Source organism: Miscanthus floridulus, chromosome 4 (assembly GCF_019320115.1).
Source record: "Miscanthus floridulus cultivar M001 chromosome 4, ASM1932011v1, whole genome shotgun sequence".
Lineage (NCBI taxonomy): Eukaryota > Viridiplantae > Streptophyta > Magnoliopsida > Poales > Poaceae > Miscanthus > Miscanthus floridulus.
Genome location: NC_089583.1, coordinates 112004987 through 112028544, shown reverse-complemented (window position 1 = coordinate 112028544; position 23558 = coordinate 112004987). Strand labels below are relative to the sequence as shown.

At 48.4% G+C, this 23558-nt stretch overlaps 2 protein-coding genes and 1 pseudogene across 2 annotated transcripts; all 3 read left to right on the top strand.

Moving 5' to 3' along the window:
• The first annotated feature begins 830 nt into the window (after positions 1–830).
• On the top strand, positions 831–5760 carry LOC136550343 (FRIGIDA-like protein 3). Its single transcript, XM_066541889.1, has 4 exons — positions 831–1092; positions 2597–3715; positions 3913–4082; positions 4872–5760. The coding sequence occupies exons 2-4, from the start codon at positions 2620–2622 to the stop codon at positions 5487–5489; spliced, it is 1884 nt and encodes a 627-aa protein (XP_066397986.1). The 5' UTR covers positions 831–1092; positions 2597–2619; the 3' UTR covers positions 5490–5760.
• Positions 5761–6479: 719 nt separating this feature from the next.
• On the top strand, positions 6480–20823 carry LOC136550342 (aspartic proteinase 36-like). The gene is made up of 12 exons (XM_066541887.1): positions 6480–6844; positions 6956–7076; positions 14808–15235; positions 15321–15477; positions 17046–17128; positions 17234–17330; positions 17452–17524; positions 18659–18844; positions 19466–19587; positions 19776–19877; positions 19960–20057; positions 20433–20823. The coding sequence occupies exons 1-12, from the start codon at positions 6585–6587 to the stop codon at positions 20602–20604; spliced, it is 1899 nt and encodes a 632-aa protein (XP_066397984.1). The 5' UTR covers positions 6480–6584; the 3' UTR covers positions 20605–20823.
• A 145-nt stretch (positions 20824–20968) lies between these two features.
• On the top strand, positions 20969–23317 carry LOC136550344 (UDP-glucosyltransferase 29-like; annotated as a pseudogene).
• Positions 23318–23558: the final 241 nt, after the last annotated feature.

The window sequence follows — 23558 nt, the reverse complement described above, 5'->3', positions numbered from 1 at the left end:
ATTCCACCTCAATCTACCCCAATAAATATGGATTGGGGTAATTCTGACAACATCTAAACAAGACCTTATATGGTATAAAAGATAAATTGGTTTAAAAGTGAGTGAGGGAGAAAAGAAATGGATTTTATAGACGCGTCGGCGAAGAATCGAATGAGCTAGAAAGTTTTTTCCTTCTTTTGGACCGGCTGAAGGATAAAAGTATAAAGACTAAAGAGGAATGGCCCACCCCAACACATGAGGCTCGCGAAACGGGTCAACAGCCAGCCCAGAACTCTCACTCCCATCCAAACCCAACCCGATTCCCCAGTCGCAATGGTTTGGATTGGTTTGCCTTTAGAGGGAAACGGTTGGATTGTGGTTTGGTAATGGGTTTCAATTTTCAGGTTTGCAACCCAGGCCTTGTTTAGATGCCAAAAAAAACTTGGCAAAATGCTACTGTAGCGGTTTTTCGTTGTTATTTGGTAATTAGTGTCCAATCATAATCTAATTAGGCTTAAAAGTTTCGTCTCGTGGATTTCGTCTAAACTATGTAATTAGTTTTATTTTTTATTTATATTTAATGCTTCATGCATACGTCTAAAAATTCAATGTGATGAAAAATCTTAAAAATTTTGACAAAATTTTGGAAACTAAACTGGTCCGGAGAAGAGAAACGGTTCACAAGAGATAGGTTCGTGGATGCCCATCGAGGCATCGACACCTTGCCCACTCGTCGTATATGGCTTGTTTGGTACGCTGGCCCGATGGCCCGACTGCAGCTGCAGTACGCGTGTTGGAGCCCAGCTCGCACGCTGCTCAAAGCACACCAGCGCCTGGCTCCCAGGAAACGAAGGGTTAGTTTTTTCACGGCCTGGCCTGGTGGAGCGAGACGGAGCGCGTGGCGAGCGAGCTCGTCACCACCGCCATCTTCCGATCCCGCCCCAATCGACCAACGCCGTCACTTCTCGTCGACTCTCGGCTCTCGACCTCTCCCTACCGCTAACCCTAGCAGCGGCACGCGGTCGACGGCGACCGGTGGAGGGCTAGGCGCGCCACCGGCGAAGGGATTCAGCGGCCCCCCTCCTCGGACTCAGGCGCGGCGGCGCCCTGCAGGTATCTCCACTCCACCTCTTAGCCCCCATCCATCTCTGCCCTGGGCCCTCCTCGCGCGAGGCAGCATGCTCGCAGCCGCTCTATCTCCGTCCTCTCCTGCTCGCGCAGTATCAGATGCCTCTTTACCTCTTCTCTGGCGCCGCTGGCATGCCTTCCCCCTGCCCTGTACTCTCTTTTTGCGTCTCACTCTGTTTTACAATTTAGACAATTAGACCCAGTCCCTGATGAATTCCATTAAGTGTGCTATCTCGACATGCCCTTTTTGTGCAAATTTTACGTCTTTGGTGGTCAAATCTGCAATTTTCTTGCTTAACGTATTGACACACACTTCACTTGCATATTCTTGTGAAAAAAGAGCAATTTTGAACTGATCTACTAATTATATACTGGGTACTAGACTGCTGATGAGGTGATTTTTGAATCGTTAGTGATACAACTCACATACATAAAATCGGCTGCGTTTGTTTTTGGCAATCTTCTGTATGAAATGATATGTTTCAAAATATATACTACAGAAATTAGAAATCCAGTGACTAGGCTGATTGTGAGGCTTATTTCGTGTGATCACTACAAGGTGGGTTGACTGAACAGATGTTACTCGCCTCTTATTACTTAGGTATTAGTACTTCCACAACAAAATCTGATCACAAAATGGTCTGTTTCTGATTTGCTTTGTTATTGGATAATATATCATTTAACTCAGCCAAACCCAAAATCAATCCTGGATCAGTCAAATCTGGCTGTTTTAAACAATCGGCTTGGCAGTACTCAAAGAACTTAGGCACAAGAAATTCTGAATTGCAAATTTACTACAGCATAAAGGAGAAAAAACATAGGTCAGCATCTACTAGCAAATAATATTATTTTTTGTTCTTAGCATTAGCAGTGGATGGCAAATTAACTGCCCAGTAAAACACATATTTTTGGGCCCTGTTTGTTTCTGCTTATAATCACCATACCGTGGGGATTATTTCGATTCTCGATCAGGCTAGTTCGAAGTTCTGATGTGGAGGTCAGAAGAATAAAAAATAATCGAAGCTTTTGGTGGGATTCTAGGTTTTTTTTTCAGTGGGAAGCTGAATATAAGTGGGAAAAACAGGGCCTTGGTGTTAAGGGGGATTCTATAGATTACACATGCTACTCTGTAAGGTTGGTCTTCTTTTCGTTCACTGTCAAACTGAGAAATTCAGAAAACACACCAGTGTAATTTATGTGAATTCTATCTTTGTTGATTGCATTTAACATCACTTAGAGAGCTATCATGCTTTATCCAGTGAATTAACGAAGAACTACACCCCCCCCCCCCCCCCCCCCCCCCACACACACACACACACAACAAGAAGGCAAACAGGGTCCATTGTTCTGCTCTGGTTACCTTTATAGGTTTTACATCATGTTTCTTTATTTGATTTTTTTTGCTTGCTGTGTCGTGGAAACAACCTGTACTTGTTCTCTTTCAATTCCTGTTCTTCAACTGACAGTACTTTACCCTATGTCCCTCCAGATTATTATTGGTTTTGTTGCAAAATGGCTACAGAAGCGACTTTGAACAATTCTGGTGGTTCTGAATCTGCAATGCCATTACTGGAACAGCTTGCTGAAGTATTTGGAAAGTTGAAATCCCACACCGAAGAATCTCTGCAATTGCAAAATGGCATGCAATGGGAAGATATCAAAGGGCATTTCCTCAGCCTTGATAAGTCGTACAGAAGCAAGTTTGATGAACTGGTAGAGAAGCAGAAGTTTGATGAACTGGTAGAGAAGCAGAAGGCATTAGAAGAAAAGAAAGCTGAAGCTCGTAGGTTGATTGCAGAGAAAGAGGCTAATGTTTCTACAAAAGAGCGTGCCTCCCTGAATCAGCTTCAGGAGCTAAGGGATGCTGCTGTCTCTTCTCTAGCAGAGATTCGGCAAAAATATAAGGTGGAGCTTGCTGAGATACTTGATGCAAGTGGAAGCAAAGACAAAAAGGTAAGTACCTCAATCAATGACAACAATGCATCTCGTGCTTCAGAGGAGAATACCCCTGCTAGTGGGTCGGGCGAGGCATCTGAAGCTTCACATGTTGAGACTAAGCCGCGTCCTGTATTGAAGCAACTATGTGAGCAGATGGACACCAAAGGCCTTCTGAAATTTATTTCAGAAAATTATAGAAAACTTGCTAGCCTTCGTGATGAACTTTCTGTTGCACTAAAATATGCAACTGATCCTGCCCGCTTTGTACTTAATTCCCTGGAGGGTTTCTTCCCACCAGACCAAACTAATTCACCTGGGAGTAAACATAATGCTCTTGAGGTTCAGCGCAAGAGCTGCATTATTTTAATGGAAGCTATAGCACCTGCAGTAGGGACGACGGAGCCTGGTGGCAACGACCCTTGGAGCTCTGAAATTAAGGAGCAAGCCAAGGCAATTGCCGAAGAGTGGAAGAGTAAGTTAGCTGAGGTTGACCTGGATGCTTCTAATGGCTATTCATTGGAGGCACAGGCTTTCCTGCAGCTTCTTACAACTTTTAATGTTGATTCGGTGCTTGACGAAGATGAACTATGCAAGATCGTAGTTGCTGTCTCTCGTTGCAAGCAGACTGCTGTGTGCTGTCGCTCTCTTGGTCTTAATGAGAAAATGCCAGGTTGGTATCCACCCAGAATGCCACAAGGCATTCTAATCCCTTCATTTGTCAGGCTGCTGCTGTTCATTGTCACTAAGCCCCCAAACCATCTAGGGAACTAAAACTTCCTTACTGTTTTGTTCAAGTGCAAAGCATTGAGTGCCTGCATGAAATTAGTGTTTTAAGTTTTTCTGTTGACATTCTCTTTATGTTTCTAGGTATCATTGAGGAGTTGGTTAAGCGGCACAGGCAAATTGATGCAGTTCATTTTGTACAAGCTTTCGGGCTTTCGGAGACATTCCCCCCTGCACCTCTGCTGAAGACATATGTTGAGGAACTAAAGGATACAATTGAAAATAATGGGGATGCAACTGCGACCTCGGTAAAGGTTTGTTGATTTTATCCTTTTTTGTGATCTTGATGAGTCTGTCTAGTGGCTTGCATAGTTCAACGGTTGATATTGCTTCATTGACAGAACTGTTTCATTGTCTAGTATAGTATTGTAAAATAAAAGCTTCATTTTTTATGAAGCTATTTTTTATTTCAGTTTTTGGTCTTCTTAAAGAGGTCTGAAAAGTCCGTGGTAGATCTAATTTAATTTTTTAACCCTTTTTTGTGGATAATTTGTTTTTTTCAATATATAATTTGGAGGACTTGTTTTTTACTAAATAAAGAATGGAAAAAAGATCCAATCTAGGGAGTATGGGTATTAATTGGATATGAGTTCCTCAGCCTGTCAACTGGTTCAAGAGAGCAAAATCTGGATAATACCAGTTCCTATTACTTCAAACTAGGAAGGAACTATTGAGAAGTTTGATAAGACTGACCATTAAGAGCCCATCTTTAATTTCTTGAAATCTATTTTACCTTTACCTCCAGAATTTTCTAGGGAAACAGTATATTGCTCTCAGTCTATAATGCTTGGTGTGCTGTCTGTGAATGTTACTGTATATGTTCTGTTAGGCGCTTCGGCTGTATCTCACAATTGCCTTATGCATTGTGTGATAATGGCCACAATGTTATTAGTGCTGATGTGAAATAACTCCTTTCTTATATTAAATCATGTGCTATGATAGTTTCACATTCGATTTGCAATCCTTTTTGTTTCACTTCTATTGTTTGTTATTATATTATAACTTACATGTTTGTCTTATGACTCGATGGATCCAATTTTCAGGATGACCCAAAATCTAGGGAACTATTTGCTTTGAGGGCTGTGATAAAGTGTATCGAAGAGTATAAGCTTCAGAAGGAGTGTTCACTTGGACCTCTCCAAAAGCGTGTATCTGAGCTAAAGCCCAAGGGTGAGAAAAGGCCATCAACTGATGCTGGGCGTACTTATGCAAAGAAGCCTCGAGGCCCTGGCATTTCATTTCCTAGGAGACCTGCTGGTTCTGTTGGTTCAGCTTCTCGCAGGCCTCCATTTCCGGGCTTAAACTGGCAGCGTGCTCCTGCTCCAATGCCCTCCCGTGGCCCTGTTCCAATGCCCTCCCGTGCCCCTCTTCCTGATAGATATGGAGCTACTGACCGGTACCACCACCCACCACCAGCCCCAGTATATGAAGGTGGTGCGTTTTCTTCTTACGGTGAACCGTTCAGCGCCCCAAAACCATTCCAGTACACCCCAGGGTCCGTGGCAGCATCATACAATTCAAGCCCTTATAAAGTTGCGTATGGTGGCCCAGGAGCACCAGCTGCAAGCACCTATGCAGGTTATGCCGGCGCATCCAGGCCGGCTGCTTCCAGCAGCTATGCAAACTATCTGGGATCTGGCTATCGCCCTCCGCAACCATAGATTCGACTCATCTCCCTCAAAAGTGTTGTGCTGGTGATGCACGCCATGGAAACCAGTCCCTCCCAACTCCCATGAGATGGAGATGTAACTCTCGTCATTTTCTTGTTTCCTCGTCCACAGCAGTGGGTTTTGGAGGTGTAACTGATGTAGTGTGAGGCGCCGGTCAAATTATAATTGCCCTCATGTCCTGCTACATGTACCTTGCACTCTTATTTGCTTTTAGCTGTGCTTATTCCTGACTTGTTGAATGTTTTATATCCTCTGCCACCCAGTCTGTCTCATGTAGGAATATTACTTTTTTACTTGGGAAAGCTTAAAGGTGCCTTTAGCGCAAAACTTTGGCAAGCTTGCACATCTGACAATCTTTAACAAAAAATATTCTCTACTTGCTGTTGACATGGCTTGTACTTGCAGATCTGACACATAACTTGTGTGCATGAAAAGCATGATGCCATTGTCTCCCTAATTGTAAAGAGACCTCTGAAAGTGAGAACTTTCTGATCTGCATAAAAATTTGCTGAAACTGTGCTGGAGCATGGAGGACTGAACTGAAAAGCCACGCAAGTTTGGCCTTCCAAGCTGAGCGGACCCACAGGTGAGCTGTGGTTTCTACGGCGCTGATACGTTTAAGCGAACAGTCCGGCTCTGCCTTTCCTGGTTGTCAAAGTCAGTTTGTGACTTGTGAGATCGTGCTCGTCTCGTCAACGCCCGTCCTTCCACTCTACCACTCCTGTGCTGCGACTGGAAAAAAGACGAGACCCAGCTTACCCGCCCTATCCAGTGACAGTCCCACGCGGCCACGCCTGAGCCCCCGACTCGTAGGGCCCAGGAGTGTAGACCCCACTAATCAGGTCGAATAATACGAAGGATCTGCGCGGCGATCTGCAACTGCAACGGTAAGCAAAACACTCCAATATCCGACGTGCCGGACGGGGCCCGCGATGGTGCTGTGAATTACCGAATTACCCCTCCCCCCGCCTATGCCTCTTCTAACAAGTCGTCGCCTCGGCCCGGCTTCGCTTCGCCCCTCTCGGCGCGACGACCTCTTCCCCCACACCCTCTCCTCCCTCATTCCCCGCGCGAGGAGGCCACTTCATGGCGAGTCGCGGCCGGCCTCGGCCGGGCTCGCTCCAGGCCCTCGCCGCCGCCTCCATCGCTATCCTCTTCCTGGCCGCCGCGTCCAGGGCCGCCGCTGGATCCCCCGATCGGCCCGCGCCGGGGCCGCCGCTGTTCCTCCCGCTCACGCGCTCGTACCCCAACGCCAGCCGGCTCGCCGCCTCGTCGCGGCGCGGCCTCGGCGACGGGGCGCACCCCAACGCGCGCATGCGTCTCCACGACGATCTCCTCACCAACGGGTCGGTACAGTTCGTTTCTTTACGCTGTTGTTTTCCCCCAATTTCCTTTTTGTTTGCTTGCTCTGTTGGATCTGAGCCGGGAGGCTGGTGCGTGCCGTCGTGGTGGTTCAGGTACTACACGACGAGACTGTACATCGGGACGCCCCCGCAGGAGTTCGCGCTGATCGTTGACTCCGGGAGCACCGTCACCTACGTGCCCTGCGCCTCCTGCGAGCAGTGCGGCAACCACCAGGTGGGGCTGTATTATTTTGCTTCTCTGCTCAGCTATGAGCTAGGAACTTGTGAGATGGTATTATTGATTAGGATGATAGCACGCATGGATATGTGAACCCAAGTTGCGAAGTTGGACTAGTGAACTTAGCTAATTCATGGTATGCGAATTATATGGGTTTCTGAGACTACTTGATGCACATCAGCATATATGAACTCTAGTTTTCAGAAGATTAACATTTCATTTGCAGGTAGATTAGGGAGTTGCAATTTAGTCATGGGTTGTTGATGAACTGTCCTAGTATCGACTGAGGATGTGGGGACTGGCTTCAACCTGCTGCCCACAATTTATTTGCTTTTCTAAATGGTCGATTCCTGAAATGCATAGTCTATTGTCCACACTTCCCAACATGTAGCCTGCCAATCTTGGCCACAACCTATAACATTGGATTGCCAACCAATGACCTTGTTTTTGTCGTCATCAATTGTTAGACAGCTGCTTAACTTTCTCTCAATATTAAGTGGGTCCCACGTATATTGCCAACAAATGACAGGTGTTTGATTTGGTCATACCTGTGTAACCTTTTTCGTCCTTGAACACTCATTTTCTACTCAAGGTATAGTATTGCTCCACCATATTGAAATTTGATACTCCCTCCGGTCACAAAAAAATGTTGTTTAGGACATGATTTGGTCAAACCTTAAAAACTAAAAACACCAATAGCTATTAACTTATTTAGTTTGGAAACCTGCAAGTTAGATGCGTAGATTTGTATTCAAAATACAAGCAAAATCTCTTCAATCTAAAGGATTTTAAGAATTTATACTAGAAGAAATTAGTGGTCAAAGATATGCATTGAAGACTGTACAAAGTCAAATATGTAAAATATTTTTTTATCAGAGGGAGTAGATGCTACAATTAATTCATTATCCATTTCGAAAATACATCTCTGCACAATGGAAAATATACTACGGCTCTAGTACATGTTCAGACTTCTTTTGCACTGTCTTTGGAATTGTTATCCATGAGATAATTTTGTATTTTAAAGTACTTTGCTAACATCCCATTAGTGTGTGGTATCATATTATCATGTCAATTATCATATATTGTTGAAAGTGGAAAAAAAAACCTAAAGACAACATAAATTGGTTAGGGCTTTACAATGGTATGTCATGGCATCGCCACACATCATCATATTTGAAATGTAAATAAAATCAGGAGACAATGTATCGTAGCATTTGAACAAATTGAGTTGCCCATTGATATTGCTAGTGTAGAAAGATGAAGTTGGGGCAATTAGCCACACTCTCAATGGGAGAGGGGCGCCTGTATTATAGGGCAGCGGCTGCTGCTATATATGGCAGTTTACAAATACAAGGACTGGAATAAATCTCTGATCCTAATTGACCGCCTTGCCTAAATATACAATATACAATCTCCTATTGTCTAATACCCGCCCGCAGCCGAAGCGGGAGGCTTGCGGACGCACAGGCTGGTTCTGAAATCTGTAAACAGTGGCGTTGGGAGCCCTTTCGTCATAATGTCAGCGAACTGATGAGACGAAGGAACATGAAGGACCCGAATCTCGCCAAGGGCCACCTTCTCGCGCACAAAGTGAATGTCAATCTCAATATGCTTCGTGCGCTTGTGGTGGACCGAATTGGCCATCATGTAGACGGCGCTGACGTTGTCGCAGAAGACCACCGTAGCCTGGGGCAGCTGAAGATGGAGCTCCTGAAGGAGTTGCCGTAGCCAACAGCACTCGGCCACAACGTGAGCCACAGCACGGTATTCTGCCTCAGCACTAGAGCGGGAGACCGTGGCCTGGCGTTTGGAGGACCAGGAGACCAGGTTGTCGCCGAGATAGACGCAGAAGCCAGAAGTGGGCCACCTGGAGTCAGGGCAACCAGCCCAGTCAGCATCAGAGTATGCGGTCAGCGTCTGGATGGAGCCGGCGCCAATGTGAAGACCGGAGGATAGCGTGCCCTTCACATAGCGCAGAATGCGCTTGATCAGCGCACGGTGGGGCTCCCTCGGGGCGTGCATGAAGAGACACACCTGTTGAACTGCATAAGCCAGATCAGGACGCGTCAGAGTCAGGTACTGAAGAGCCCCTGCTATGCTCCTGTACTCTGAGCTGTCCTTGTCTGACAGTCTGTTGCCTTCATGGGCGGAGAGCTTGGCCTGAGTGTCAACAGGGGTTGCCGTAGGACGACACTCAGCCATGCCCGCCCGCTGTAGGAGATCGACGGCGTACTGTCGCTGCGACAGGAACAGGCCGTCGGAGGTGCGGGTGACGGCGACGCCGAGGAAGTGGTGAAGAGCACCCAAGTCGGTCATGGCGAACTCAGACTGGAGTCGGGCCATGAGTCGCTGCAGAAGAGCCGGAGTCGAGGCGGTGAGGATGATGTCGTCGACGTAGAGCAGCAAGTAGGCGAGACTCGTCCCCTCGGTGAGAACAAATAGGGACGTGTCGGAGGTGGAGGTGACGAAGCCGAGCTGTTGAAGGAAGGCCGCGAACCGCTGGTACCAAGCTCGCGGGGCCTGCTTCAGTCCGTACAGGGACTTCTGCAGGAGGCAGACGTGATCTGCAGCGGCGGGGTCGACGAAACCTGGTGGCTGCTGGCAGTAGACCGTCTCGTCGAGGTGGCCGTGAAGAAAGGCATTCTTCACGTCCAGCTGATGGATCGGCCAGGCGCGGGAGACGGCAATGCTGAGAACGGTCCGAATGGTGGCCTGTTTGACCACCGGACTGAAGGTCTCGTCGTAGTCAATGCCTTCTCGTTGAGAAAACCCGCGGACCACCCAGCGGGCCTTGTGACGAGCGAGGGACCCATCGGCATGGAATTTGTGCCGGAAAATCCACTTGCCCGTCACAACGTTCGCGCCTAGAAGGGCACGGAACAAGACGCCAGGTGTTGTTGTCGATGAGTGCCTGGTACTCATCCATCATCGCAGCCCGCCAGTTGGCATCGGCCAGGGCGCTGCGGTAGTTCGCCGGTAGAGGCGATGGTGAGGGCGAGGAGGTGGCAGCGAGCCCCTCGTAGCTCACACGCGGGAGGGCGCCGGTCCTGGTGCGCGTGAGCGGCGGAGATGGGGTTGCGGCCACGGACTCAACCTGGGGCGCCGGTGCTGCAGGGGCAGCCGATGGCGCAGGCATCGGCTGGGGTCGTCGACTGTAGGTCCGTGGGAACGGAGCCACAGGAAGGCCAGGCGGGGGCACGTGACCACACCCGCCCGGTGGTGGAGAAGCCGAACTGGGGCTAGGGGCGCGCCCCCCAGGCAGGAGAAGAGCCGGGTCCGGCTCATCATCAGGGGGCGGCTGCACAACGTCCAATGTGGATGGAGCAACCGTGGTCATTGAGGAGGGACCTCCACCTGCAGGAACAGTAGAGCAAGGCACCGAAACCGAATCGTTGTCGAGAAGGAAATCCAGGGAGCGAGGGAATGGGATGACGCTGGTGGTGGAAAAGGGAAAAACAGTCTCATCGAACACAACATGACGAGAAATAATGATGCGTTGAGTTGTCAGGTTAAGACACCGATAACCCTTATGAGAGGATGGATACCCAAGGAAAATGCATGCCGCGGAGCGAGGTGCGAGCTTATGTGGGGAGGTGGCCTGTAGGTTTGGGTAGCATAGGAACCCAAAGACGCGAAGGTGGCTGTAGGTGGGTGGCTGTCCATGGAGGCGAGTGAAGGGAACCTCATGGGATATGGAGGAGGAAGGGCGCCTGTTGAGTAAGTAGCAGGCGGCATGAAAGCGTGGAGCAGCATGGTGCGAATTGAGTTGTTGAGGGTGCGGATGGTGCGTTCCGCCTTGCCATTTTGAGGGGAAGTGTATGGGCAGGAGAGACGGAGAAGTGTTCCCCGAGCAGCGAAGAAGGTGGTGGTGGCTGTGTTGACGAATTCGGTGCCATTGTCGGTTTGGAAGCATTTTACAGGGAGGTTAAATTGGGTTTGTGCAAGAGCTGTGAGCTCAACTAAGTGTTGGTGGACCTCAGGATTTGCGTCGGAGAGGAAAAACCCAACAATAGTGACTGTAATCATCCAGGCAGACTAAATAGTATGAAAAACCAGATATACTAGGGATGGGAGAGGTCCAAACATCACAATGAATTAGTTCAAACGGTGCATAAGTACAGGACTGAGAGGCACTGAAGGGTAGACGCGTATGCTTGCCTAGCTGACATGAATGGCAGAGGGAGCGGTCTACTTTATTGCAGGAAACAGCGTGTATTTTATTTAAATGTTCTAATGCAGCAGGGGCTGGATGGCCGAGACGCTGGTGCCACAGGGTCGACGAAACAGCCAGGAGAGCATGTGAGGAGGCGCCAAGCGGTCGGAGGGATAGCAGGTATGGTGTAGAGATCGCCGGTACTATTGCAGCGATGAATCACGCGTCCCGTCTGGGTATCCTTAACAGAAAAACCAAGAGCGTCAAATTCAAGAGAGCAGGCGATTTTCACGGGTGAATTGACGAACGGATAAAAGATTACGAACGAGGGAAGGGGCGACGAGAATGTTATTGAGGGAGAAGTTTGCTGAGGCGGTGGGTAGGATGGAGTGACCTCTAGACGTGACCGGAATGCTAGTGCCATTGCCTACTGTTATAGAGGTGGAGGGGGGTAGGCGCTGGAGGAGCATACCATCGGAAGGCGTCATGTGGGATGAAGCGCCGGAGTCAACAACCCATGAGGGGCTGCCCTGGACAGCCAGGTGCTGCAGGGCAGCAATGAGGCCGGCCGAGTCCCATGTCGGTCCACCAGTGTTGGTGGAGGAAGCCTGGACGGGGGCGAACGCCGTGTGCGCCTGAGGAGGGGCACCGAGCACCCCCTGTTGGCGTGGGGGCTGCCATGGGTGGCTGCCAGGGGCGCCGGAACCGCCCTGGTCGCGCTCCCAGGGAGGTATGACGCGCTCGCCGGGGTTGACACGTGCGCCAGTCCAAGGATCAAAACCCCAGGGCTGACGCTTGCTGTCGCGCCGAGTGTTGTCAGCGGCGGCCGCCATGGCCGTGCTGCTGCTGCTGGCGCGGTTGCTGCCGCTGGCGCGACTGCTGCTGCTGGACTCCGGCCGGTGGGGCGCCACCAGGGGCGCCGTTGAAGGCAGCGAGAAGGGCCGAAGCGGCGCAGACCTTGTCCTCGTTCTTGAGACGCAGCTCCTTGAGGAGGAGTTGGTTCCTGGCAACAGCAAAAGTGAGAGGTTCCTGGGCGGCAATGTTGTCGGCAACGGATTGGTACTTCTCGTTGAGGCCGCGGAGCAGGTTGAGGACGAGGTTGGGCTCGGTGATGGTCTGCCCGACGTCGCGAAGATTGTCGGCATCCTCCTTCATGCGCACGCAGTACTCGTCGATGGAGGAGTCGCCCTGGGTCATCGAGTGGAACTCGTGACTCAGGAAGACGGCGCGGGGCGCCTTGTTAGCTTGGTACAGGGCGGCGACGGCCGTCTAGAGCTGGCCGGCGGTCTGCTGGGCGCCGGTCATAGCGAGGTTGAGGACGGAGTCAGAGACGGTGCCGAAGATCCAACTGCAGATGCAAAAGTCAGCTTGCATCCATGCGTCATCGGTGGGCGTAGGGGAGACGACGGCAAGGTGCGAGAGCAGTCCGAATTTGCCACACATGGCATGGAAAGCTGTGGACCACTTGGTGTAGTTAGAGGGTCGCAGCTCGAGGGTCATGGGAATGTGGGTCTTCACGTTTACCAGAGCATATGGGCAAACGGCTGGGTTGATGGCGTCAGCCATGGCTGGAGAGGTGGCGGAGGTGGTGGAGGATTCTGTGGACATGATGGCGCGGCTGTTGGGCGGCGCAGCAAGGTTGGGCGGCACTCAGGGAGAGAGCGACGCAGGTTTGGGGAAGGAGAGGGAGGGCCAAGATCAGATTGCTCTGATTACCATGTAGAAAGATGAAGTGGGGGCAATTAGCCACACTCTCAATGGGAGAGGGGCGCCTGTATTATAGGGACAGCGGCTGCTGCTATATATGGCAGTTTACAAATACAAGGACAGGAATAAATCTCTGATCCTAATTGACCGCCTTGCCTAAATATACAATATACAATCTCCTATTGTCTAATAGCTAGCATACAATATAGTTTTGATTGAACTGAAGGCCCTTCTCAGATGCTGGATTATTCTTTTGCAGCCTTCTCAAATGTTCTTGATGCAACTTTGCAAATGCACTGATGGCTTGGGATCCGTCATCATTGTTTTAGAGAGAATTCCTTATTTGACACTGAAGAAATGACCCTGTTCCTTTCTTGGCCCTCGAAAAATTTTCGTTCCCTATTTGACACCTGAGTTCAACTTTCGTTCCTTCCGTGACACTCCGTCGCGTTTTCCATCCGGCCACCGTTAACTGCGCTGTGAAAAGACGATTTTGCCCCTGTGGGCCCCACCACCCTTCTCCCTCCTCTCCTCCAGGCCGCCGTGTCCTCCCCCAGTCCTGCGGCCTGCGCCACCTGAGAAGGCCGCCGGCCGTCCCCGCCACCCATGGGCCCACCGAGCCCATCCACGGGCAGCCGTCGACGCTCGCTGGATCCGCCGCCGGGGTGCATCCTCCACCGTCGAGCCGAATCCGGCTTCCCCACCAACAGATCCAGCCGCTGCCGCGCCCGTGCCCGCCCTCGATTTGCTGCCGGCGAGCTCGCCAGATCCGTGGGTGGATCCATGCGCCCCGAGGTCAGATCCGCGAGCCCCGAGGCCAGATCTCGCCGGACTCCACCGTCGTCGTCGCGGCCGCCTGCTCCACCGCGCCACCGTCGTCGCCGCTTCTAGTCCACCGCCGGTCGCCCGAGGCCGGATCCGCGCGCCCCGAGGCCGGATCTCGCCGGACTCCACCGTCGTCGTCGCGGCCGCCTGCTCCACCACGCCACCGTCGTCGCCGCTTCTAGTCTACCGCCGGTCGCCATCGAGGAGAGGGAGGAGCGCGGAAGGGAGGGGCGCCACCGCGCCTAGGGAAGGGAGGGGCGCCGCCGCGCCTAGGGAAGGGAGGAGCGCCGCCGCGCCATGGGAAGGGAGGACCACCGCCGTGCTCGGGAGGGAGAGGGGCTCGGAATGGAGAGTTGGAGGGAGGGAGGGAGAGAGAGTGGAGAGAGGGAGAGAGTGGAGGGCGCCATCGGGAGGGACGGGCGTGTCTGCGCGACTGCGGGGAGACGGAGGGAGCGAGGCGACTGCCTGGAGGAGGAGAGGAGAAGGGTGGTGGGGCCCACAGGGGCAAAATCGCCTTTTCACAGCGCAGTTAACGGTGGCCGGATGGAAAACGCGACGGAGTGTCACGGAAGGAACGAAAGTTGAACTCGGTGTCAAATAGGGAACGAAAATTTTTTGAGGGCCAAGAAAGGAACGGGTCATTTCTTCAGTGTCAAATAAGGAATTCTCTCATTGTTTTACCACCATCTTTACTAAGTGGATCTTGTGTTCATTGAATGAATCACTCACATCAATACATCATTGCCGAGGCATGTAAAGTATTGTATCTGAAACGATCTTATGTTTTACATTGTAATGTCCAAAAGGTTGAAGATCATATGAGCATGTATTTCTCTACCTTGATGTATATAATATATAATAATTCGAAAGTCGAAACACATGAAAATCTGTGTGTTACCATATATGCCATACCTTGAGTATGAATCGATTTTTTTTTTGTCTTGGAGATCACTGTTATTAACTAGTCTCTACTAGTGTTTAGATTTTTATGCCTAGAAATTAATTCATCTACAGTAAGATAATCTGAAGTTTGGTTGATGTAGGATCCACGATTTCAACCTGATCTCTCCAGTTCATATTCACCAGTAAAATGCAATGTTGATTGTACTTGTGACAGTGACAAAAAACAGTGCACTTATGAGAGGCAGTATGCTGAAATGAGCTCCAGCAGTGGGGTGCTTGGTGAGGACATTGTGTCTTTTGGCAGAGAGAGTGAACTTAAGCCACAGCGTGCTGTTTTTGGCTGTGAAAATTCTGAAACTGGAGATTTGTTCAGTCAGCATGCTGATGGCATAATGGGCCTTGGTCGTGGTCAACTTAGTATAATGGATCAGCTTGTTGAAAAGGGTGTCATAAGTGATTCATTCTCATTGTGCTATGGCGGTATGGATATTGGTGGTGGTGCTATGGTGCTTGGTGGAGTGCCTGCTCCTTCTGACATGGTTTTTTCACATTCAGACCCTCTCCGCAGGTAATGTATAGTTTCCTATATGATAATCGATCCTTATTCTTTTTGTGGTACATATTTTTATTAGCTAATCTTAAATTGGCAACAGTCCATATTACAACATTGAGTTAAAGGAAATACATGTTGCTGGAAAGGCACTGCGGGTAGATTCAAGGATCTTCGACAGCAAGCATGGGACTGTTTTGGATAGTGGAACCACATATGCTTATTTGCCAGAGCAAGCTTTCGTGGCTTTTAGAGATGCTGTAAGCTATTTACACATCCATACCTTTTCTGTTGGATCTTTGTTCTTTTGTAGTTATTTTTCCTTCATGTGAAATCATTTGCTTGGAATTCTGTTTTTGCAGTGTACCATGTAAAAAAGGTAGGCTGGCTTCAGAAGCTATCAATAGTATTTGTGGCTAAAATTGCACTAGTGCCATCTTTTTAACTTTTCTGCCTTACATAAAAGAAGTTAAACATCTTAATGACACCTAGATAAGTTTACACTTTCCTAGATAGAATTAAACTTCTACTTTAGAAGGGCAGGCCTGGTGCAAGCGGTAGAGTCTTACTGCCTGTGACCGAAAGGTCCCGGGTTCGAGTCGCGGTCTCCTCACATTGCACAGGCGAGGGTAAGGCTTGCCACTGACACCCTTCCCTAGACCCCGCACAGAGTGGGAGCTCTCTGCACTGGGTACGCCCTTTAATTAAACTTCTACTTTAGCACAATCTGCTTTTTCTCCTTGACGCCTTTTCATGTCCATTGGCTAATAACTGTATCCCTCCTTTTTCACTTATTCTCTTGACTGTTGCTTTACAAACGAACTTCTGGATTACAAGGACACTGTTGACTGGTGCACCTACAATTCCTTTTTGTTTTGTTTGGTTTTGCATGTCATATCCCCTATTAATATATCTAATATTGATGCCCTGTTCTATATATATCTACTTTCTTTTTCTCTTTCCCTTTTCCCTTTTCATTGTTGGCTCATGGTGGGTTTCAACTCTTGCCTACCCCAAGTCGTAATTTGCTAGGGACTAAAAGGCTTTGTTGTTGTTGGTTTTGCATGTCACCAGAGCTGAGTGTCTTTGTCTTGGTCCTACTTTAACTAATTTTGAAAAGACTAAGGTGCTGTTTGGTTCCACGCTGTGTGCGGGAACAGCAACGTAATCAGCTGCTGGTGGTAGCTGTTGCAGGGAACTTAAAAACGTCTTTTGTTTGGTTGGTTTTGGGAGTGCCTTTTCATTTCCACCATGACGCTGTGTCGGCCTTGCGGGATCAGATAACGCAGGTTGGGGAGTGGTAACGAGGTTGTATATGGCCCAGTATCCGATTACACTGTGATCTGTTGCGGGCCGGCCAAAACAAACAGAAAACAACGGAAACTGATGTCGCTGTAAACCGATCACAGGCCAAAAAGGCCGAACCAAACGCCTTCTAAGTACCAGGGCAGTCCTCAAACTTGCCCTGTGTGGTCTAAGTCCTTTAAGTCTTGAAATTCAGATCTGGGGAATTAAACTTGTTAATTGTGCCATTTGAGATCCATATATCTCTTAATTGTTCCCCTGAAGGCCCTCCATAACCAACGTACTTTCTTACATCACCTGCAAGTTGGTTCTGGGCTGTGTGTTCATGCTAATTAAAGTGATCGGATCTTGAGTGATACTCAACATGTTCAAGGGTTTGGATCTTCATTTTAAGAGTTTAGGGACCTAGATGACACCTTGGACAAGTTTAACGACCACCGGTGTATCTTGTTCTTAAAAATTAATGAGTTGTGGTTATGTTCCTGAAGAAATATGTTTGCTGACTCTATGTTTCAATTGATAGGTGACAAGTAAAGTGCATTCTCTCAAGAAAATTCGTGGCCCTGATCCAAATTATAAGGATATCTGCTTTGCAGGTGCTGGAAGGTGACTTTCGCACCATGATTAAAATTTGTTTCTCATTCTCAGTGTTCTTATAATACACTCCATGATGCTTGTGTAAAACTTAAATATTTATGGTCTCGCTTCCAGGAATGTCTCAAAGCTACATGAGGTATTTCCAGATGTTGACATGGTATTTGGAAATGGACAGAAGCTCTCACTTACACCTGAAAATTATCTATTCCGGGTAGGAGAAATTGTGAGCTCATATCTATTTAAATCAATTGAGATAACGTTTGTTTAATTTGTCTGTCGGTGTTGTCTACTCATGTTATGTACTGTGTCTTCCCTTCAATTCTGAAATGAAGCACTCCAAAGTTGATGGGGCTTATTGCTTGGGTGTATTCCAAAATGGTAAAGATCCAACGACACTATTAGGAGGTTAGACACTCAACTTTCAGAGGACGTTAAACAAGTGTTACGATCTTTGCACTTCTTACTGCTGCCATTTGCTTTACATCTTGTACAATTTGCTGGGCTATTGGTCATCTCGAGTGTATATCTATTCTACAACTCTGAATTGTCATTCCTCAATACGTGCTGGACTCTCTTTTTACGTCTATTGGCTTATAAAGTGCACAAGCTTACAGACTTATTCTGTAGAATTACAACCAATATTAGATTGCATCCTTATATGCAGCACTATCGGATCTTATCTTGCATAGTAAAGGTTATTAGCATAGGCTGAGTGAATAGTATGATATGCAGTGTTACTCTGACCTGCTTATACACTTGCATATTGGATTTTTTTGTAAACTTAGTTGACTGGCTTGGAAGAAACATTTAGCATGTTCTCTCCTTATATATGATCTTAATATATGCATTTTCTTTTAGCTTGATTTATTCAAACTTTGAGTTGAATAACTAATTAAAATTATCAAATCTGAGCACTGCATTTCATTGTCAATATTTGCTTATGTCTTCAGAGTAGCATCTCTTGCCCTTACTCATTCAATCCAATAGTGTGTACAGCACGCTTCTGAAAGCATGATTGTAGCACAAAATCTGACTGGCATAGATGCGCAAGCTTAGTCTTCGTTATGAAAGGCATAAATACCATTTTTTGCTAAAGGAAACAAGCAAGCTAGTATTCTTTATTTATTATTTCTATATTTCAGACAACCTGGCATATTTAGCTTTTTATGTTTTTTATTATGTTTATGTAGTTGTGAGCAAAACTTGAGCCTACAAATGTAGCTTTCTCTATAATGGTAGTCGCAGTTGAAAACTAAAATGATTTAGGATATAGAAATCTCTCTCTCTCCTTCCATAATGGTGAAGAAAAACATGAGTCTGTTGTTAGTTGTTACTATGTGCTATGAGGTCTGTTTATTTAAATTTGTTTCCTTGGCTATCACAATTGTCTGAATGATAGGTTCTTGATTTTCTTGATTCATTCATAGGCTGTAGTAAAAATAGTCTGTGTCTATTACAAGATCATGACAACAGTTTATTATTTTATGCATTTAGAAACTTAGCCATTTTGAGTAGCTAAAGTAATGACCTTAATGGCAGGCATCATTGTTCGTAATACACTTGTGACCTATGACCGTCACAATGAAAAGATTGGCTTTTGGAAAACTAACTGTTCAGAGTTGTGGGAGAGACTACATATCGGTGACGCTCCTTCACCAGCCCCTTCAAGTGATACAAATTCAGAAACTGATATGTCACCTGCTCCTGCCCCTAGTAGCTTGCCAGGTTTGTGCCTAATTATTTTATTTTCTATTAATTTCACATGTATTATATGATGAATGACAAAACATGGATATTTGTTATATTTCACTTGTAACTATCAGTTAGGCATCGTTTTGTTTTGATCTGCTTTGTTGGTGGCTGTTTTGGTACTTATGAATATGAAGCTTGATAGGGCTTAAGTTTTTTATATGAAATGAGGCAAACAATCAATCTGCCTCTCTTGAAGGTCCTTTAATGCCACAATTCGACCCATGCTTTACTCAATTTTTGTTTACCTACTTAGTTCTTTGAGTTTGATGGTACATTCACCAGTCTTTATGGCTTGCACAATAATCTGCTTCGCATTTCATATGCCTATAGTAATTTTGTTAATAACCACTAACCAGGCTGATTACTGTAAGCTAAAGCAATAAGTAAATATTTTCTTAATTGATGTTTGTTAATTTTTTTTTTTGGCAACAATAACACACTTTATTTTTGTGTAGTTTAAATAAATATTATTGTTCTGGATAGGAGCAATGGACTGTGCCAATGCCCACTCTTTTCCTTAGTGCCCTATATTTCTATCTTGGTTTACAATACTGATAGACATGATTATCATATTTGTTGATCTTCGGCTTGCAGAGTTTGATGTTGGTCTCATCACTGTTGATATGTCCATAAATGTTACCTACCCAAATCTGAAACCTCATCTCCATGAGCTGGCCGAGCTGATAGCTAAAGAGCTGGAGATTGACTCTCGTCAGGTATTAATAAGAATTAAAAGTATACAACAACTTGGTTGTTCTAGTTATGCGAGTGGTTCTTTTCAGGCGGGATTGAAGAACATTTGTGTTTGTATTATACGTTCATTTACTTTAGTCTGCCCTAATCTCATAGTTGTTTTGATATTGCTTCATGGTGATTTGGCTGAAGCTGCTATTTAATTTGACAGGTTCGAGTTATGAATATTACGAGCCAAGGAAATTCTACTCTGATTAGATGGGGTATTTTCCCAGCAGGATCTGATAATGCTATGTCCAACGCAACAGCAATGGTAGCATACTCTTGAACCTATTATAACTATTTCGGATCAGTTTTTTTTGCACATTAATTTATATTGTATTGATTTATGCCAGGGTATCATCTATCGGTTAACTCAGCATCATGTTCAGTTGCCTGAAAATCTTGGCAGTTATCAATTGCTCGAGTGGAATGTGCAGCCTTTACCGAGAAGGTGAGGAATGTTTATTATAAGCTGCATTATTTCATATAATGTCTGATAATATCCACATTTTCCTTTTGGGGCTCCCTCCAGATTGTCTCTCTTTGTGTGTGTGTGTGTGTGTGTGTGTGTGTGTTCAGGGGGGAGGGGGATGAAAGCACAGTTTCACCCATGTCCAAAAAGGGTTGGGACAGTATCATAGTCTGTTTTATTGTCTCATGTTCTGTTTTATTTACATCACTCTCCCCCAGCACCAAAAGAAAAGTTCCATGAGATAACTTTATGAATTATTATAGTGTGTACTAACTTCTGCAGTAGCCATCCATCTTATTCGCTTGAATGCCAGTGCTTCTGGAGAACTTAGCTTCCTTTTTCCTTTGGGTGCAGGTCATGGTTTCAAGAACATGTAGTCTCTATACTGCTTGGGATTTTACTAGTTGTTTTGGTCACTTTGTCAGCCTTTTTAGTAGTACTTGTTTGGAGAAAGAAATTTAGTGGTCAAACTGCCTACAGACCTGTTGATTCAGTGGCTCCCGAGCAAGAACTCCAGCCACTATAATCCAATTCTGTTTGGCGGAGCAACATATAGATGATTCTTTGGTAGAGATACCTTGTACGGGGTTACATATCACAGCGGCTCGTGTCTACTGCTGGAGTAAGCCCCTCTTTGTATGTAACATAAGCTACAAGCTTACAGAAGCAGCACAATATGATTACATGACTTCTCCATTCAAAACTTAGAAGCGTTGTTCATAAACTGTCTAGTTATTCAGATCAAGAGCTCCCCTCTTGTGCTTACAGTAGAAGGTTTTGTTCATGTAATGTAGATTAAGTAGGGGTAGAGAAGAAACTAAGCACACCCGCAGAACGAAATGATGTAATATCTATTTGATAAGTGCTGAGAGTATTTGGCTTCTTCAAAGGTTTAGGGTATGCTTGATTCTTTTGCCTACAACGTTGTTGCTATCGAGGAAGAAAGTCCATGCAAGCAATGAACCAAATTGTTATATGAGTGTAAATTGCATGGCCGGTCCTATCTGACGGTTCTCATTTGGGTCCTCAAACTATGAAATCACACGTTTAATTATCTAATGTATTTAAGTGATCTCGTCCAGGCCCAAAATAGATATGAGAAGGGTTAGTAGCTGACGTGGACATGGTTTAAACAGAAAACCCGTGAGACATGCAACGTCCCCATCGGTGATGGCAGAGCGTGACACGCACGCCAGCTACGTGGCCACCGGTCAGGGACGACCCGACCACGTCGCGAAGCCGCCATGCCGCCTCCTCGCATCGTTTCTTCCCGCAACCAGAACCCGTTCCTGCATATAAGCCACGCTCCACGTGCTTCCGATCATCGCACCACACCTCCAACGCACGAATCGCCATAGCCATCCAGCTCGGCGATCACACGGCTGCATCCATCCATCGACCGCCATGGCGCAGGCGGAGCGCGAGCAGCTGAGCGTGGTCATGTTCCCATGGCTCGCGCACGGCCACATCACCCCGTACCTCGAGCTGGCCAGGCGCCTCACATCCCCGGACCGCCGTGCCGCCGGCGATAACATCGACGAGACCGTGCACCTCGTCTCCACGCTCGTGAACCTGTCGGCGATCGCGCGGCACCAGACTTCGCGGATCCGCTTCGTGGAGCTCCACCTCCCGGCGCCGCCGGACCTGCCGCCCAAGCTGCACACCACCAAGCACCTCCCGGCCCGCCTCATGCCGGCGCTCAAGCGCGCGTGCGACCTCGCCGCGCCGCGCTTCGACGCGTTGCTCGACGAGCTCCGCCCGGACCTCCTCCTCTTCGACTTCCTCTACCCGTGGGCGCCGCTTGAGGCCGCGGCCCGCGGCATGCCCGCGGTGCACCTCAGCGCCTGCAGCGCCGCCGCCACCTCCTTCTTCGTATACTGCCTCGGCAGCGCCCGCGCCGGCCGCGCGTTCCTGTTCCAGGGCGTCGGGCTCGGCAGCGCCGAGGAGGAGGCCAATACACATCCATGTTCGCTGTCCGCGACCACCCCGGCGCCCTGGTCCCCGAGCGCGAACGCCTGCTGCTCAGCCTTGCGCGCTCCTCGTGCTTCGTGGCCATCAAGACGTGTGCCGACATTGAGCGACCCTACATGGGCTACCTCTCCGAGCTCCTGGACGGCAAGGAGATCGTCCCCGTCGGCCCGCTGCTCGTGGACGACTCCGACGCCAGCGGCGCCGGTGCCGGCACGTCGTCCGAGTCCGACCGCATCACGCGGTGGCTCGACGCCCAACCCCCCGCCTCCGTGGTGCTCGTCTCCGTCGGCAACGAGTACTTCATGTCGGAGCAGCAGCTGGCGCGAATGGTGCGCGGCCTGGAGCTCTGTGGCGAGCGGTTCTTGTGGGTGGTCCGGTTCCCCAAGGGCCCCGAGGACGGCGACGACGCGGCGCGCACTGCCCCGCGGGTTCGCCCCGGCGCCCGGGCGTGGTCTGGTGGTGGAAGGGTGGGCGCCGCAGAGCCGCGTCCTGGCGCACCCGGCCTGCGGCGCTTTCCTGTCACACCGCCGCGGAGCTGGGCGCCGCTGTGCGCGTGCCGTAGGAGCGGTTCAGGGAGTTCCGGGCCGAGGACGTGGCGCGCGCGGTGCGTGGGGCCATGCGCGGGGAGGAGAGCCACGCGCTCAGGCGCCGCGCCGCGGAGCTGCGGGAGGTGGTGGCGCGGAACGACGCGGACGGCGCGCAGGTCGACGCGCTCGTCCAGCGCATGGCACGGCTCTGCGGCAAGGGACAGCAGCGAGTGGCCAGGCGGCGCCCACGAGTAGAGGAAGTCGAAGAGGAGGTCCGGGCGGATTGTGATTTGATTGCCACTATCATGTACGACCACGTCAGCTTACCCGAAAGAGATCACTTAAATATATTTCTAGTTTGGTGACTCAGATGAAAACCACTCAATACTTTAAGGACAGACCGTATAATTTACTCCGGTTATATTTAGCCAGCCCCTACTTTGTGAGCCAGGTGGATGTGAGAGGGATTAGGCAGGTCACGCACTCACGCTACTAGTGGCAAAATGTTTAATGTACCGTCCATGAGTGATAAAGTATGTCAGTCCAAATTTTGGTTAATTGACTTTCGTTTGGTCTGCTGCCAAATTTTGGGTTGGCAGCCCTCCCATCTGTATATGGTATGCATGAGAATCAAACATGCCCGATACGTGTCGCTGTAGACTGTAGTTCCATTTCTGTAGCTCCGGCTGAGAATATCGTTCGGTTATCTGGCTGGCCACCACTTTCGTTCTGCCCGCTTGAATTGGGAACTGACAAAAATATATTTTTTTTACGTAGTTTGAGTTTGATATGTTATATAAGATCCGTCTGGTTGCTGCACGAAAGTCTGCATATATCTAATATCGGTGTTAGGCAAGCCTGTTTGATCCTTTAGCTAATAGATGATAGTTAAAATTAGCTAGCTAAGGCCCTATTTGGAGGATTCGTTATCCACTAATAGTTAGCTGGACTAATAACTTATATCTAATATTAGTTAGCCAAC